The 15,739-nt window shown below is 56.4% G+C and overlaps 1 protein-coding gene across 8 annotated transcripts in view; it reads left to right on the top strand.

Moving 5' to 3' along the window:
- The first annotated feature begins 2,265 nt into the window (after positions 1-2,265).
- The window catches only part of LRP8 (LDL receptor related protein 8), a 78,697-nt gene continuing 65,223 nt past the window's right edge, over positions 2,266-15,739 (top strand). For all 8 annotated transcript variants that reach the window (XM_079697215.1, XM_079697216.1, XM_079697214.1 and 5 more), the window contains exons 1-2: positions 2,266-2,478; positions 3,257-3,376. In XM_079697215.1, coding sequence (XP_079553341.1) covers positions 2,367-2,478; positions 3,257-3,376 — 232 coding nt within the window. In that variant the 5' untranslated portion in view covers positions 2,266-2,366. The remainder of the gene's footprint in view (positions 2,479-3,256; positions 3,377-15,739) is intronic.

Raw genomic sequence — 15,739 nt, 5'->3', positions numbered from 1 at the left:
GAAGCAGTCAGTCTTGGCTGCAGGAGGGGCTCCAGAGTCCCAGGCATCCTGCTGTCACAGCGGTCATCGTTGTGCTTGGAACAAAATCCAAACCTCCTGCTGGGGCCTACAAAGCCCTCATGTGATCAGAACCTTGCTGACTCTGACCTCACCTGGTCACCCAACTTCTCATCACCAAGCTCCAGCCCACCTCAAGGCCTCTGTCCTGCTGGTCCCTTTGCCAGGAATGCCCTTACAGCCAATCTTCCTATGGTTGGGCTCTGTCTTAGTCCATATGGGCTGCCATAACAAAATATCATAGATTGGGTGGCTTAAAAACAACAGAAATTTGTTAGGAGCCTGAGAAGTCCAAGATCAAGGCACTGAAATATCAAGATGCCAGCAGATTTGGTGTCTGGTGAGAGCCCATTTCCTGTTTCATTGATGACTCTCTTCTCGATGTGTCCTCGCATGGTAGAAGGGGCCAGAGATCTTTCTGGGGCCTCTTTTATAAGGGCACTAATCCCATTTATGTCCTAATTGACTCCCAAAGACCCCACTTTCAAATACCCTCACATTTGGGATTAGGTTTTAACATATGAATTCTGGGAGGACACAAACATTCAGTCTACAGCAGGCTCCTTCTTGCCATTCAGCAAAATGTCACCTCCTCAGAGAGGGCTTCCCTGATCACCTCTCTAAAGTTACCTCCCATCACGCTCACATCACCCTACTTTATTTTTTCCATAGCAGTTATGATGACCTGAAATTATTATCATTTCTTGTTTGTTTGTTTTCTTGCTTTTGTGTCTGTCTCTCCCAACTAAGATGTAAGGTGTAGGAGAGCAAAGAGGGACGTCATCTATGTCTACACTGTATCCCTGGGCAATGCCTGGCACATAGGAGGTGCTCCATAAGTTTTTGTTGAAAGCATGCTTGCATTTCATTGTCTGTCCGTTGATGGTCTGTCTCCCCACCAATCAAGCTGGTACCATGTCTGATTCACCTTGGCACTCCTAGGCCCAGGGGTGGCACAGAGCAGAGCTGGGATGTGCTTGTTGGATGACCGAATTCCTAAGGGGCTGCCCTCTGTGGGAAGAAACAAGGCTCAGTAACAGGACTGCTGATGAGACAGAGTGGCTTCCAGGCCTGAGACTAACAGCTCCTGAAGCCCCTTCTTCTGCCCCTCTGCCATGGAGGTAAGGCAGCAAGAGAGGAGGGGTGGGGGGACCTACACTGGGCCTAGCCACCTTCCAGTCTGTCTCTTTTAGTGGCCAGTGCCCTCAAAACTCATTGTCCAAAAAGGCTGGGCTGGTTGGGCCTTGCTTACCAGCAGGTAGCTAAAATCTAGTCACCTGTACCCTGGCATGGATGAGATGGGGCTGAGACCTTCCAGGGGAGAGGTCTTATTCATGCCAGCAGAAGCAGACAGCAGCCCTGGGTGTGCGTCCCCTATTAGCAGGGATGAGGCGTCCCTTCTGTGGGGTCCCACAGTCTCTGCCCTTCTCCATCACAGCAAGGACTACCCTGTCGCCCCTGCAGTTCCCCCTGCTTGTCTGCCCCTCTGCCTGGCCCAACAGAACACTGAATGAGAAGGAATGGATCAAGTTTGTACACCAGGCCCAAGCCACCTGCCTCACATCCTTGGCCGTGGGAATTCTCACATGAGAATGCAACATAGGCACGTTAACCAGCTACACAGACGTGTAACACCCGGGTTGGAGTCTTGGAGGGGTGCAGAGGTCCATTCCTGCTCCCCCAGCTTCTCCCTGATCACACGAATCCTGGCACCCCAATCCCTGTCCACTACCATCCCTGCTCCGTGTGCACATGCCCAGGCCTGTGCACCCGGGAACATCATCTCCCCTCCCGCCCAGGTTCACTCCTAGGCCTCCCTCAGCCGCCTATCAGCATGTCACCTCCTCCAGGCAGCCTGTGCTACTTCCCTTGGGCCGTCTGCCACCTCTGGGGGTAGGGGCCTCGCCTGGCTCATCCCAGCGTCTGCAGAGCCCAGCACGCGGGGGGCCTTGAGCAGGGTCACTGAGCGCGGGCCTAGGGAGAAGTGGACCAAGGGCATGAGGGAGGAGGGAAAGGAGGCGGCAGCGGGAGGAGCGTGGGGCGGAGGCGGCAGCGGGGTTGGGGGGGGGGCGCGCGCAGGCTGAGGCAGCCCAGGCCTGGGGCCGCGCGCCCAGCCTGAGCCCGCCCCGCCGCCGAGCGTCACGGAACCTGCTTGAAATGCAGCCGAGGAGCCGGGGCGGGCGGCAGCGGCGGCGGCGGCGGCGGCGGGGGCAGCGGCAGCCCCGGCGCCGCGGCAAGGACTCGGAGGGCTGAGGCGCGGCGGCGGCACGGGGTGCGCGGGGAGCGGCGGCCGGAGCCCGGGGCCCGCCATGGGCCGCCCCGAACGGGGCGCGCTCCGGCCGCTGGCGCTACTGCTGCTGCTGCTGCTGCTGCAGCTCCAGCATCTCGAGGCGGCGGCGGATCCACTGCGCGGCGGCCGAGGTGCGTGCGGCCGGTCCCCGGCCCGGCTTTGCGCCGCCGGAGCGGCCAACAAAGCACGGCCCGGCGGCCGGGGGGCGGGTTGCGCCGCGGCCCCCGAGCCCGGGCCTGGCAGGGAGGCGCCCGGGTGGGATATGCTCCTCGGGACCCAGCTCTCCCTTAATTTGCCCTAGACCCCCGCCCCCGCGGCTCCCTGTGTGGTGGGCTCTGCCCTCCGGCACCTGCTCTTGGGGGATGGGCTCCGTGGGGGCCGTGGGGGCCGTGAACTTTGCTGGGAGTGATCACTGATGCTTTCGGGAGGGCTGTGTGATTCTCGCCGTTGGCATTAATTTGACACGCGCGCTCCGCGGCGGCGATAAGCGGAGCCCGGAGACTACCCCGCCTGACAATGCGTTTCCGGCGACCCCTGCGTGTGGCAGAGAAAGAGGGGCAGCGTGCGAGGATGTGCCCGCAGCGCCCAGTGCGCGTGTGGCGGCGTGTTCAGGGGCTCCCTGTGGGCTGTGTCTGCGTGGATCTCTCACTAAGGGCCGTGTGTGCGGGTGAGTGTTCTGAATGGGGGGCATACCTAAGTGGTGGGACACCGACTGTGTGTGCCTGCCACAGAGCAGCCCGTTACCCCAGGAACCCTTACCATCCTGCCCTCCTTCCTGATCGAGGGTGCCAGAGGCCTCCAGGTCGTTGGCTTCAGCGTCGGGCCCTCTCCTTCACTCAGTAGACCCCTCCCCGCGGCCGGGATCGCTTGTTCCGGGGATCCGGCTCACGCCCCCTCTCCCCCGCGCAGGGTCGGTCAAGGAGTGCGAAAAGGACCAGTTCCGGTGTCGGAACGAGCGCTGCATCCCCTCTGTGTGGAGATGCGACGAGGACGACGACTGCTCGGACAACAGCGACGAGGATGACTGCCGTGAGTGGCCGGCCGGGGAGGGAGGGAAAGGTGGGGGACGCCGTGCTCAGCGTCCACGTGGCTGCAGCCGCCACCGGGCCACCTGCCTGGACCTTTACTGCCGGAGCCTGCAGCCGGGAGCCCTCCCGGGAGCCCCTTCCCTCCAGGCACTTAGGGACCCAGCGGGTTCTGGGCGGCTGGCAGGTCCTGATGGAGCCGGAGGCAAAGCCCGGCGCAGCACGGCCCGGGAGGAGGGCACGCCACGCCCGGGTTGCTGGGCCGGAACTGTGGGGCGGCGACGCGACGGTCCCTGCAAGCGTCTAGCTTTCTGCGATCAGGCCCTCCGGGACTCTTGCCTAGGCCCCACGGAACGCGCGCGTGTCTCAAAGTTCCAGGCAACTCTGGGCCTAGCCTCACTCCTTTTCCTGCTGGGTTTTGTGAATGAATGGGCTCCCCGGGGCCCCTGATTGGCTGTGCGAGGACCACCCCATAGGTCCCTGTGGCCGGAGCAGGCCAATCGTGGAACGGCCGGGTGTGCAGTTTTCTGGGGCCCTTGGCGTTGGGGCCCTGCCCTGGCCCCGCCTTGGCCACACCCCCGCACCTCCCCTGGGTAGTAGGTGCAGGCGGGGCGCTGGCGCCCGCCGCTTTTCTGCCTAGTCATGGTGAAGACCTTTCTTGTGCCACCCTGGTTGGCCGACTGCGCTCTCCTGCCAGCCAGACTGAGGCAGGAGTCATGGGGCAGAGCAGGAAGGAGGGGGCCAGAAGGATGAGTTTGTTTCCTGGAAGGGCCGTGAGGATCCCAAGGCCGCGCGCGAAGCCATGGTCACGTGCGAAGCCATGGTCACGTGCAGGTGGCCGGCCGCCTTTGCTGAGTGTGGTGTTTGTACACCTGGGCACGACTGCTTTGGACGTTGTTTCGTGAGATGCACGTGGTTTCTGATGTCTGTGGGACCTGAGGCGAGTTAGCAAGCAGTTGCCACAAGTGGAAGGAGTATAGTTCCAGGAACAGATAAACAGGACTCTATAAAAACACAGACACGGGCATTCATTCATCGTTACTGAGCACCTGCTGTATGCCAGGCACTGGGACACTTTGGAGAACAGGCCCACCCCGCAGGCCAGGGAGTGCCCGTTCTGTGGGAGGAGGGCAACAGGTGGACAGGCCCACAGCACCACGCAGTGGCAGGAGGGGTAGAGGGACCACCTGGACAGGCATTGTCTGTTGAGTTATAGTGGTTTTTTTTCGGGGTTTGCCAGTCAGCCTCCAGGTTCATTCACAGACCAACCCAGATTTGGCTGTGTGACATGGGTGCATCTTTCCCTCCTGTCTCAGTTTCCTCTCCTGACCACTTGGGCTAATGATTCCTACCCTGGTTTTGAAGGCCAGTTCTAGAAATGTAATTGAAAGTGATGCGACTAACATGTGCCGACTGTTAGCTGTGTGCCAGCCACTGTGTAAGTGCTTATCTTATATAAACTCCTGTAACCTTCAGAGCAGTCCTATTTTATACACCAAAACAAACCAAAAAACACAAAACAAAAAAACCCCAGGGCACTGAGAGATCAAGTTTGTTATTCCACAGCTGTTGAGCTGCTAAGTAGGAGCTTAAACTTAAGCATCTGACTCCAGAGTTCTTAGCCTAATTAGGACCCTAACCATTTCCCAATGCTATTGAAATTCTGAAAATGCCTGAGCCAGGGTAAAATGTGATAGTGAGTCTCCTCACCTGGAGTTGTTCTTCTGTGGTTCCCTTACAGTGGGAGTGCTGAGGATGAGGCGAGGAAGTGGAAACTGTGCATTTCTGGGCCGGTTTTACCTTATCTCCCTGGCTCTGTATAACAACAATTTTGTGGGGGGTGGCCGTGAAGAGCAGAAGTGTTTCTTGTCATCCCCCTTTGTAGATAAGGACTCTGGCTCAGAGAAGTTGAGTGATTTGCCTAAGGTCACACAGCTGAGAGAGACAGAACTTGGTCAGGGTATCCACCTGCCTCCTAGCTCAGGGGCACTGTCTGCTCCGGTGGGAGTGTGGTGCAGAAGAACCCAGGAGGGTGATCCAGGTTCTTTTCATCTCCATCGAGGCTCTGGGCAAATGGAGGAGTGAAGTAGCGGGTAGCTGGGCGACCCCAGATAGGACCAGGGCCAATCTGATGGCCACTCTGGGCTCCTGCTTTTATTCTGAGATGGATGGGGTGAAGTCACAGGCAGAGGGTTAGTGAACAAAAGCAACCGACGTTGAGGGCTTTGCTGTTGGTGTCAAGTATCCATCCCCCACACTGGACTTTCCTAGGCTTGTCTCCTCATCTGCCAAATGGGGGGTAGCTGTTCCTCTACCATCGGTTATACCCGTGGAAAGTCTTCACATGGGGCTGGTGAAGAGAAGGGAATGGATGAGTGTTCACACCACCAAGGTCTTTAGAAAGGGACCCCTAGGGGCCACAAAGAGAAATCTTGAAGAAAGTGGTGGGAGCTTTGGGTGGCTGTATGAGGCGTGGTGTTGGAAAATGGTCTTTTGTCACCCCTTCCTTCCCCATCTGGGGAGTTTTCTCCATTCCGGGCCACCTGCCCGAGCTGCATTTCTTGGAACCATCCTCCCTGCATTATATTTGACCACTCCAACCATTCCACCCTGTGAGAGGGCCTGAATCACCCCATCTCTATACCTCTTGGCCTGCAAAATGGGGATTGCCATTTGTAAGTGAAGTCTGTGTGGGGAAAAATGATTCAGGCTCCCAAAGGGGCCAGAATGCAGACCATGAATTCCCAGAGCTGATGGAGATTGGAGGGAAGGAGCTTGTATGTGGAGGAAACCAAGGAAGGCTTTCTGGAGGAAGAGACAGCTAAGGCAGGCCTTGAAAGATAGTAACTAATGCCATTCCCTCAGAGCTTACCATTTAAAAATAGGTGATGCAGTCTCCACATTAGAGAGGAAGAACTGGGGTTCAGACAAGTGAAGTGACTCCCCCAAATTCACACAGCTCCTCAGGGTTGGAGCTGGAACTCAAATTAAGACCTTCTAAGTGCGGAAACTTACCCGCAGCGGATGGGACTCGGCCTTTTGGAGACACAGATAGAGCTGACTGGGATGGGGAAGGGAAAGGCTCATGGGGTTTCAGTTCCCAGCTCAAAGGGCCTTCAAAGTGGAGGAAGGGGCTGGAAGCCCAGGGGCGGCCCGGCCAGGGGAAGGGGTGGGGTTCCTGGCTGCACCTGGGTCACGTAGGCCAGCTGGCGCCTTGGCCTCAGTTTCCTGTTGCTGCTTAGTGTCTGGGAGCAGAGACAGGGGTTCTGGTCTCCAGCCAACCCTTTGCCCCCAGAGTAGCAACAGTAACAACAATGAACACTTACTGAGTACTTGCTGTGGACCAGGAGTTGTGCTGGGATTCTACACGTATCACCTCGTGCACTCGAGTCTATAAAATGGGGTGACTCTTGGAAGTACCCGCATTTTCCTCATTTTACAAAGGCACAGAGGGGTTAAGTAACAGGCCCAAGGGTGTATGATTTTTAAGTGAAACTGAAACTGCTGGGGTGTGAATGCAGTTGGGTGTGAATGCACCCAACTAATGGAACTTGTGCTGCATCAAGCACTAGCTGACGACCTCAGGCAAGTCCTCCCAGGACTCTGTTTCCCCATCTTGAGGGGACATCAACCCCCGCCACTCTACTTCCAGCTCTGGGAAGAGCTCTGCGCTTCTCCGTGTGGATGGACTGCTTAGGCAGGTGGACCGGTCATATGCTCAGTTTCCTCTACCTGTTCAGGCTTCTTTAGGCTGCCCTGTTCTCCCAGCCCCCATCACCACTCCATTCCAGTTTTAATAAAGAGTGGCCGCAGCAAGGTCTCCCATGGCCGAGAGTTCATTAGCTGGCAAGGCCAGGCTGTAGGAGTGCTGAGGCCTGCTGGGAAGTAGCCTTGTAAATAATTAAAGCTCGGCCACAGCTCCCAGCTGGGGCTGCAAGCCCGCATCTGGTCTTCAGTGTGCCGCCTGGCCTAGGCCATTCTCACACCCCTGACACGAGGCCCAGCTTCATGTCCTTTACTGGATGGAGTCATCTGACAGATAGTGCTACTCTCTGAACCTCGGTTTCCTCATCTGACCCACCAGCTCCACCATTCAGAGTCTTCCCGAAGCTCCCATGTACCCATAGGATAGGGTCAGCTTAGACTCCTCTGCATCTGGCCCTCTGTGACCAGCTTCCACTGCCCCACTGCCCTCCAGCCCCTTCCTGCTCTTCCTATGAACCTGTGACACCAAACTTCTGTCACATTCTGGCCTTTCTACTGCTTCTAACTGCTAGGCCTTTGCACGTGCTATTCCATCTGTGTGGACCACTTTCTGCTCCCTCACCTGGCTACCTTCTTTTTGTCATCTTAGAATCATCAGTGCAGGCAGGTATCACCTCCAGAAAGCCCTCCCTGCTACCCTCTTTCCCCAGGGCTGAGATACAGGAGTCGAAAGAGGGGACTTAGAGATGTGTGTTGGAATAACTCAGTGTGGCCTTGAATCAGATACTCCTGGTTTTCTATCCCAACTGTGACCTCTGGCTGAATGGCCTTGGAGGTGATAATAGTCTCTCCCTCCCAGTGATGAGGATTAAGTGAGATAATGTGCCTGGCAAGCAGTAGGTGTTCAATGAATGGCAGTGGGTCTGTCCGTTCCTGGAGGAGGAGTTTCACTGAGGTCTCTAGATACCTGTCTGCCAGGACCCCCCTGGTTCTCCTGCCCGCATTTGCTTAGCCCAAGATCCAAAGGCTCCCGCAGCTGAGGCATGCCTCAGCCAGAGGGTTCCCCAGCCACAGTGGAGGTGGTCCCAAGGCCATTCAGCCCTGAGATGGACCTGGGAGTGGAGGAAGGTACCCAAGGAGGACCTGAGGGAAGAAATGAATCAAACAGGCCTGTTTGGTCTCAGTGAATGAGTGGCCGGGGCCCTGGGAGGGGCAGAGGAAGACTTCCCTCAGGCCATATGCCTGTCCCAAGGCTGGTTTCCAGACCTGTCTGTGCCTGGGATGGGGAAGAAGCCCTACAGCCCCCATGGCTCTGCCCCACAGGGCCTAAGCTTCTCCCTTCCCTAGGGCCAGGTCAGTGTCTCCCTGGCTGGCCCCAGCAGGCCTTGGGAGTGTTTGCTGAAGACTCTCCCATGGGCCTTTCCGGGGGGGCTCTTCTGGGACGGAGTTCCCCTCTGGGAACCCCCTGGGCTTTCTCAGGCCTGCTGGGGGTTCTGAGTGCAATAGGCCTCAGGGCTGGTTGGCTTAGTCCTCTCCGTTGGCTCAGTCTGCAGGCAGCTGACTTGACAGTTTTCCCCCCTTGGGGAAATAGCAACAGCAGGTGAAACCAGAGAGATGCCCCCAGGGAGAGGGTGAGGAGTGAGAGGACCCAGAGGGCTGATGGAGCAGGAGGGTATAGGCTTATTTGTGCCACCCCTCAGGGCTGTTACCAAGTGGAAGTCTCCTGGCCCAGGGTCTGTGGTCAGACCCCCAGGCCAGTGCCATCCCCATTAACCCAGTCCTGGGCCTAGGAGAGGGTGCGGGGCCCTGCTCTGGGGGCTGGGCAGCCAGGCCTCAGGGCCCTGGATCTCAGCAGCACTGGTAACACCTGCTCTGCAAATGCCCGCATGCCCAGATCACCCAGTCTTTGAAGGCCTGGTGGAGATGCCACCTCCCCCAGGTGGCCTTCCCTGACCTCTCGTCCTCTTGCTCCCTAGTCCCTGAGCTCCCACAACATGTCCCTGTTCTCCCCTCGGTCTCAGATCTGTCTTCTCCACATTGTCTGCTCTGCTATCCTTGTGCTGAGCAAGAGGGAGTCCAAAATAAATAGCTCCCTTGAGGGAATTGCTACTAACAGATACTGGTTACTTACCCCCATGCCTGGCACCATGTTGGACAATCTGCATTCATTAACATTACTACTCACAACGCTGTGAGGGCTGTTTTCTTATTATTCCCATTTTAAAGATGATGAAACTGAGGCTCAAAGAGAAGTGACTTGGCCAATGTCATGATGTTTGAGTGCTAGAGCCAGGATTTGGCCCAGGCCTGTCCGCTCTGGAGCCTGGACTCTTCCTTAGCGTCTTCCTCTCTGAGCTTTGTCTACCCAGTTGGGGCCAGAAGGCCTGGGGCTCAGAGGGCATGGAAGAAGGTGAGGGGCTGCAGTGTCCAGTGATGCCTCCCTGCGCTACAGGTTTCTGTCTAGGAGGGACCGTCTTTTCTGGAGACTGCATGGAGCCCCAGCATAAGGCCCCCTTGTCCAGCACCCCCCATGAGTGTGACCCTCCACAGTTTCCAAGGGCCTTCCTTGGCCATTGCCTGTGGGGTGGTGAGTACTGTTTCCATTGTACAGATAGGAAACTGAGGACCCAGTGATATGTCTCTGATGCAGATGACTTCAAGGAGTGTCATTTCCAATATTACCATCCTTCCTCAGAAAAGGCCAAGAGCCCAAGTCATCCAAAATGTGGACTTCGGTTCTCTGACCACCATGCAATTCGCTGACTGTAGGTCTCATACATACATACTTTTCTTCTGCTTGGATTGTCCTTCCCTGGTTTCTACCCATCCTTCAAAACCCAGCTCATTACCACGTCCATGAAGCCTTCCCTGTCTTCCTAGTGTGATCTAACCTCTCCTATGTCTGGATGACCATGGCTTTGTGCACGCTTGTAATAGCCCATCGTAGGAGCTCGTGGTTGCTGGGAGTGTTTGTGGTGGGGGACCACAGGGCCTGGCCCAGAGCCGAGATATTTGAGGGATGGTGTGTGCATGAATGAATGGACTGAGGAAATGTCACCCACTTTTGAGGATGAGAAGCTGGTATCAGTCAGGTGTAGGGGAGCCAGGGGCCTCTGAGAAGGCCCTGAGGGGTCCTTGAAGCTGGAGAAGGGAGCTGGGCATCCTTTAGGGACCATAGTCAGGCCCCCTCTTGTGAGCTGGGTCACCTGAAGCCCCGAAGGCACCAGTGACATCCACAGTCACACAGGGCCTGGGCACGCAGGTCTCTCAGTGCTCACCCTGCAAACTTGGGAGCTTCCCAGCTCCAGGCTTCAGAAGGTGAAACCGAGGCCCTGGTGGCTGGACATCAGCTCCAGGTGTCAGCAGGGACCCATTCTCAGAACTAGGGTGTCCTCAGTTCCTGGGTGGGACTGAGTCAGAACAGTACGTTCCCAACTCCCACCTGCTGCCACCCGCCCCCTCTCTCCTTTCCCTGCTGGACCAGGGAGCAAGGCGTTCTCAGGCTGCAGGCGGGCACTGGCTCCTGCACACAGAAAGGGCTTGGGACTTCCCCACGGGGACCACAGGTGCATACTGCCCCTGGCTGGGGCCTGCTGCCCACCCCCAGATCGCTGGGAACTCATCTAAAATAATATTGTTTATAGTAAGAGTTCATGAGCATGCTCACTGCTGAGGGCTTTCTTATGCAATACCTCCCTCAGCCGGTGCCTGGAAGCATCATCACTGCACTTCACAGAGAAAGAGCCGAGGCTCTGAGAGGTGAAGTCACTTGCCCCAGGCAGGTCAGCGGGTCAGCGGCAGGACTGGGCCATGCCTGTCCGGCTGCACTGTGACACGGGTGAAAGGAAGAGATACACGTTCACACATCCCAGTCAGCTGCAGTGGGAGTGGCCTGGGGTGGCCCTTCCTTTCTAGGTACCCCAGGCATCCGTCCTTGCCAGCCCCTGCCAGTGGGTGTACCAGCTCCCTCCTGAGCAGCTCTGGCCCCTGGGTGCCCCCAAGCATGAGCGCGGCCCCAGGTGGCGTTTTGATCGTCAGTCGTGCTCGCCATGGCTCCTCTTACAAGCCGGTGTATGTCACAGGCCCTAGGAATAGCCCCTCGGCTGCAGTGGCTCAGGAGCGGGCCCTGCCTGTGAGCTCCCCCATCCCCCTGCACCTGGTTTGACCTCCCTGACCCTGGCAGGGCCCAGGCCAGGTGCCCACAAGCCGGCTGCTTTGTGGGCGAGGAACCCAGCTTTTTATCAGGCCCCTTGGAACACCCTCTAGTGACTAGGAGAGTCACCCAGAGAGGCAGGGCCGTGGGGCTCCTAGGTCCACACAGTTCCCATGACCCCTCACGGCCTCCACGAACCTGCCCCTTGGATATGGCAGCCCAAAGCCTCTCTGAGGTCTGCCAGTCTGGGAGTACATGGGAACAGTCAACGTGACCACCGCCCTCCCTTGGTCACTGGCTTTGAGATGCCACAAGGGACTTTACCCCAGCCGCTCTGGAGACTGTTTCAGTTTCCGGCCCTCTCAGCCTATTCGAACCACAGTATGGCCTTTTCCAGTTTGTGCCTCACAGCTGCTCTGGGAGGAAGGTGGTGCAGGAGTTCATCATCGTCCCTATTTTCCTGATGAGGAAAGTGAGGCTCAGCAAGGGCGTGGGGCTCGCCTGGGGCCACACAGCCTGTTACTGGTAGTGCTGAAGCTGAAACTCACTTCAATTGATTTCCTTTGATTTTCCAACGGAAGTAAGTTTTTCTGATTATATAAAGGTAATTTCATACTTGTAATTTAAAGAAAAGAAAACACACAGACAATTCAGAAAAGGGAAAAGAGGAAGGTAGGAGTCCCCCTTGGTTATACCACCGTGGGAGCTGCCTGTCCACCCAGAGGTGTTCTTGCATTCTCTGCATGTGAGCTGGTGTGCATGAACATGTGTGTTTCTGGGGGTTTTTTTTTTGGTTTTTGGGTGTTTTTGCAAAACGAGCCTGTGTTATGTCAGTTGTTTTCTCCCCACATCATGCACATCTTTCAGTGTCACTAACAGTAGATACGTATTATCGTTTTAAAGGGCTAGATAGTAGTCTACTGCATGAATCTTCCCTAATTTAATGACAGTCTCCTAGTGATAGACATGTGTTTAGTTGGTTATATATATATATATATATATATATATATATATATATATATATTTTTTTTTTTTTTTCCTGTTCTACACAGTGCTGGGGTGAATATCAGTACTCACCTTTGTGCATTTGTCTGGTTCTTCCCTTAAGAGAAAGTCCTAGGAAAGGCATGGCTGAGCATGTGCGTTTTCATCCTCACCTTGTCGCTCTCCCTCAAGGAGATGTTTTCCTATCTCACAACACCCCCTGACTCCCCATGGCCCTTTCCAGCCAGGCTGGCGGCCCGCAGGACCTCCCTCTTCCTTGAGCACAGGGCCACCTCACCCTGGCCCTGTGGGGCAGACAAAGTAGCCAGATCCAGACCTCACAAAACAAAGCAAAGAGAAGGGACAACTGTGATCTGGCCCCAAGGACTCCCCACCTCCACCAAAGAAAGCAGAAGGCAGTATAACTGGTCTTCATTTTTCTCAAGATATTTGTAGAATCTGTCTCCTCCACAGCTTTATAAAAGTTGTTCTGCTCTTGCCCCTAACTTGCTGTGTGACCCTGCACGAGGGGCTCTCCCTCTCTGAACTTCATCTCCCCTTTACCCATTGGTCCTTGCTCCACCTGCACTGTAACCAGCACTCTGAGCAGATTTCTTCTCCCTGGAGCTGGGCTTAGGACCAGTCCTGGCCTGGGGGATGGGGACCTGTGGCCCTCGATCTCCTTAATGCCTGGTGAGGGTTGGTGGGAGTGTACCTGGCTTTGTGGGTAGATTCCAGGCAGGAGATGGAGGGTAGCTGGACTTTTTAGTGTCCACTTCCAGAACTCAACCCTAAGACCCAGGTTCCTTGGACCACTTTCCCTTTTGTCTTCTTCCTGTGCCCATGACTGCATTGGATGCAGTGGAGTGATGGAGAAAAATGGAGTCAGGCCACCAGCCCTGTGACCCACTAGCCAGGGTCCCTGGTATGGGTCTTATGTTCTCAGCTTTAGATCCTTGGTCTCTGAAATGGGGATGATGAGCCCACCTCTCAGAGGTGTGCAGGCGGATGTAAAGTGTTCTGCCCAGACCTGGCCCTGAAATGAGCATCCCCCTTCCCCTTCCCGAGCCCGTGATCCCCGCCAAGTAGAAGTGACCATCAACAGCTTCCCTTCTCCTCCTCCAAGGACATAACAAGAGGGCAGTTGCTGAAATAGCAGCAGGAGAGATGTAGGTCAGCTGGCCAGTTGGGAGGACTTGGCTGCCTGGGAGAACAGCAGTTTCTCGGGCTGGGAGGGACTGTAGGAATCATCTCATCCACTGCCATCTGCACCGGGGGCCCCAGGGTGGCTGCTTCCTGGGTGGCCTAGGGGAGCTGGTTACGCAGAGAGAACCAAGGAGAGCTGGTTAACCATCCGGGCCTGGCATAGTTAGTTATCTAGGAGGGGGCCTTGGTTCACCAGTGGGTCCAGTTTAACATCAGAGAGTTGGCAGCTGATGAGAGGCAGGAAGGGCCCGTTGGCCCAGGTTAAGCTGCTGGTCTGAATAGCTGGAGGCCAAGGGTGGGCTTTCCTGGTGGCGTGAATCCAGGGATATTCACGCCAGTGCTCTTCTCGCCCTCCCTCCCTCTCCACTTCCTGGACCCCGAGCTGCCATCTGCTGCCCCCATCACCCTCAGAGCCGCACTCAGCCACGTGCACCAGCACATGTGCATGTGCATGGAGTGTCCGTGCTCAGAGAGCAGGTGTGCACCAGGAGGGAGGTGACCGTTCTGGACGCACAGAGGCTGCAGGGACAAGGTGACGCTCTTCCTCCCATGCTGGCCAAGGCCGCCCAGCCAAGGCAAAGCCAAAGCCCCCCACTGGGCTGTTTGTGACGGGGAATTATTTGTAGCTGGAGAGGTGCCAGCAGTCTCTGTTCCCAGCCTGCCCCCTGCCGTGGCAGCCTCTCCCCTTCAAGCCTCAGCCTGTAGCCCACTGTCTGCACCCACCCACGCCCCACCCAGAGGGCTGAGGTTGATATAAACGCCATGGCCTGGAGACCAGGCCCACCTCAGCTCCACCCCTGCTCCCACCTTACCTAATGGCCATCAGCAGGTCTCTGCCCCTCTTGGGTCTCTGCTCATTGGGAGTGGGGCATCTCCAGGCCCCTCTCAGCCCCAATTCCCTGGGATTCTTTTGTTTTCCCCTGAGAACCACGGAGTTCACAGGAGCTCCGCCATGGCCAGGACCCAGATGTGGCGGTCCAAGGAGCTGCCCCCGTTCCCTGAGGCCCAGAAGGCCCAGAGCAAGGAGCAAGGGCTGTGAAATCCAACCCATCGCACAGGGGATGTGGCCTAAACTGTATGTGCAAAGCTGGAACCAACTGTTAATTAGCAGCACCTGTATCTGCTCGGGGGTTTCCGCCTGTTTATTTTTTTGCTGAGTCTGACCAGGCCAATTCTGTAATACCTGTAGCCCCAGGCTTTAAATATGCTGCATATGTAATGCTCTCATGCCTTCCCCTCTTTTCGTCCCCCATCTGCACAACTGCCTGCTTCTTGGAGGTGCACGGACAAGGCACACGCATGGCCTCCCAGTGTCAGCTGGACTGGGGTTTCCACTGCAGTCCTTCCACATCCTAGTTGGAGGCCTGGGACAAGTCCCTCGAATCTGAACCCCAGACTCCTGCTCTGTGCACGCGGGTAATGAGCAATTCCTGGTCTGCGTACAGTACCTGAAGCCTCACTGGGTCTCACAGAGCCAGTCGGTTCTTCCTACACCGGGAACTGGGCCATACCAGGACACAGAGGTCTGCCAGCCATGTGGTTGGAGCCCCTGTTCTCTCTGCCACCCGTTCTCCCAGACCCCTCGCCCTCCCTCTCCCTGGCCTTTGGCCTCTCCTACACTTGCACATTCTGCACTGAGTTCTCCCCCTGGAAGCAGAGGCCTGAGCCCTTGTTGCTGTTGATCCGTTACCAGCGAGTCCCCCCCAGGCTCTCACCCTCACCACACCAGGAGCCAGGGAGCCTCACCTTGTCGCTGACTTGCTGAGGGACTTGGGCAAGTCTCTGCTCCTCCCTGGGCCTCAGTTTTCCCACCTGTGAGGATTGGATCAGGAGTTTGAGTCACTTTGGACACCTTTTGAAATTCAGATTCCCTGACCCCTGTCTAGGTCTGACTCCAAACCTCTGCTTGTTGTGCGGCCAGGTGGGAGCCATAGACATGGGGGTGGGAAGCCCCCCAGGTCCCCTACGTCTGACTGCTTCTGCATTGCCTCATCCATGAGCAACTCCACCGTGACTCAGATAACAGCAGGGCCTCTAACTAGGCTGCCTGGGATCGAGTCCATACTTCACTGCTTCCTAGCTGTGGGACCCTAGGCAAGTCACTTGACCTCTCTGAGCACTTGTCTCCTCTCTAAAATGGAGCCATCAACACCTAACCCTCTAGGTGGTTGGACGATTATATGAATTTGTTTAGGAAAAGCACCAAGAATAGTGTCTGGACGTGATCAGTGCTCAGTTCAAGATTTGCTCCGCTTATTTTGACCTCTTTTTCTGAACCTCCATCTCCCATCTGTCCTTTAGGAATCCCCTCCCATGCCA

Source organism: Hyperoodon ampullatus, assembly GCF_949752795.1.
Source record: "Hyperoodon ampullatus genome assembly, chromosome: 2".
In the NCBI taxonomy this organism is placed as follows: Eukaryota; Metazoa; Chordata; class Mammalia; order Artiodactyla; family Ziphiidae; genus Hyperoodon; species Hyperoodon ampullatus.
The sequence above is the reverse complement of the archived record's forward strand: the minus strand, read 5'-3'. Positions and strand labels throughout refer to the sequence as shown.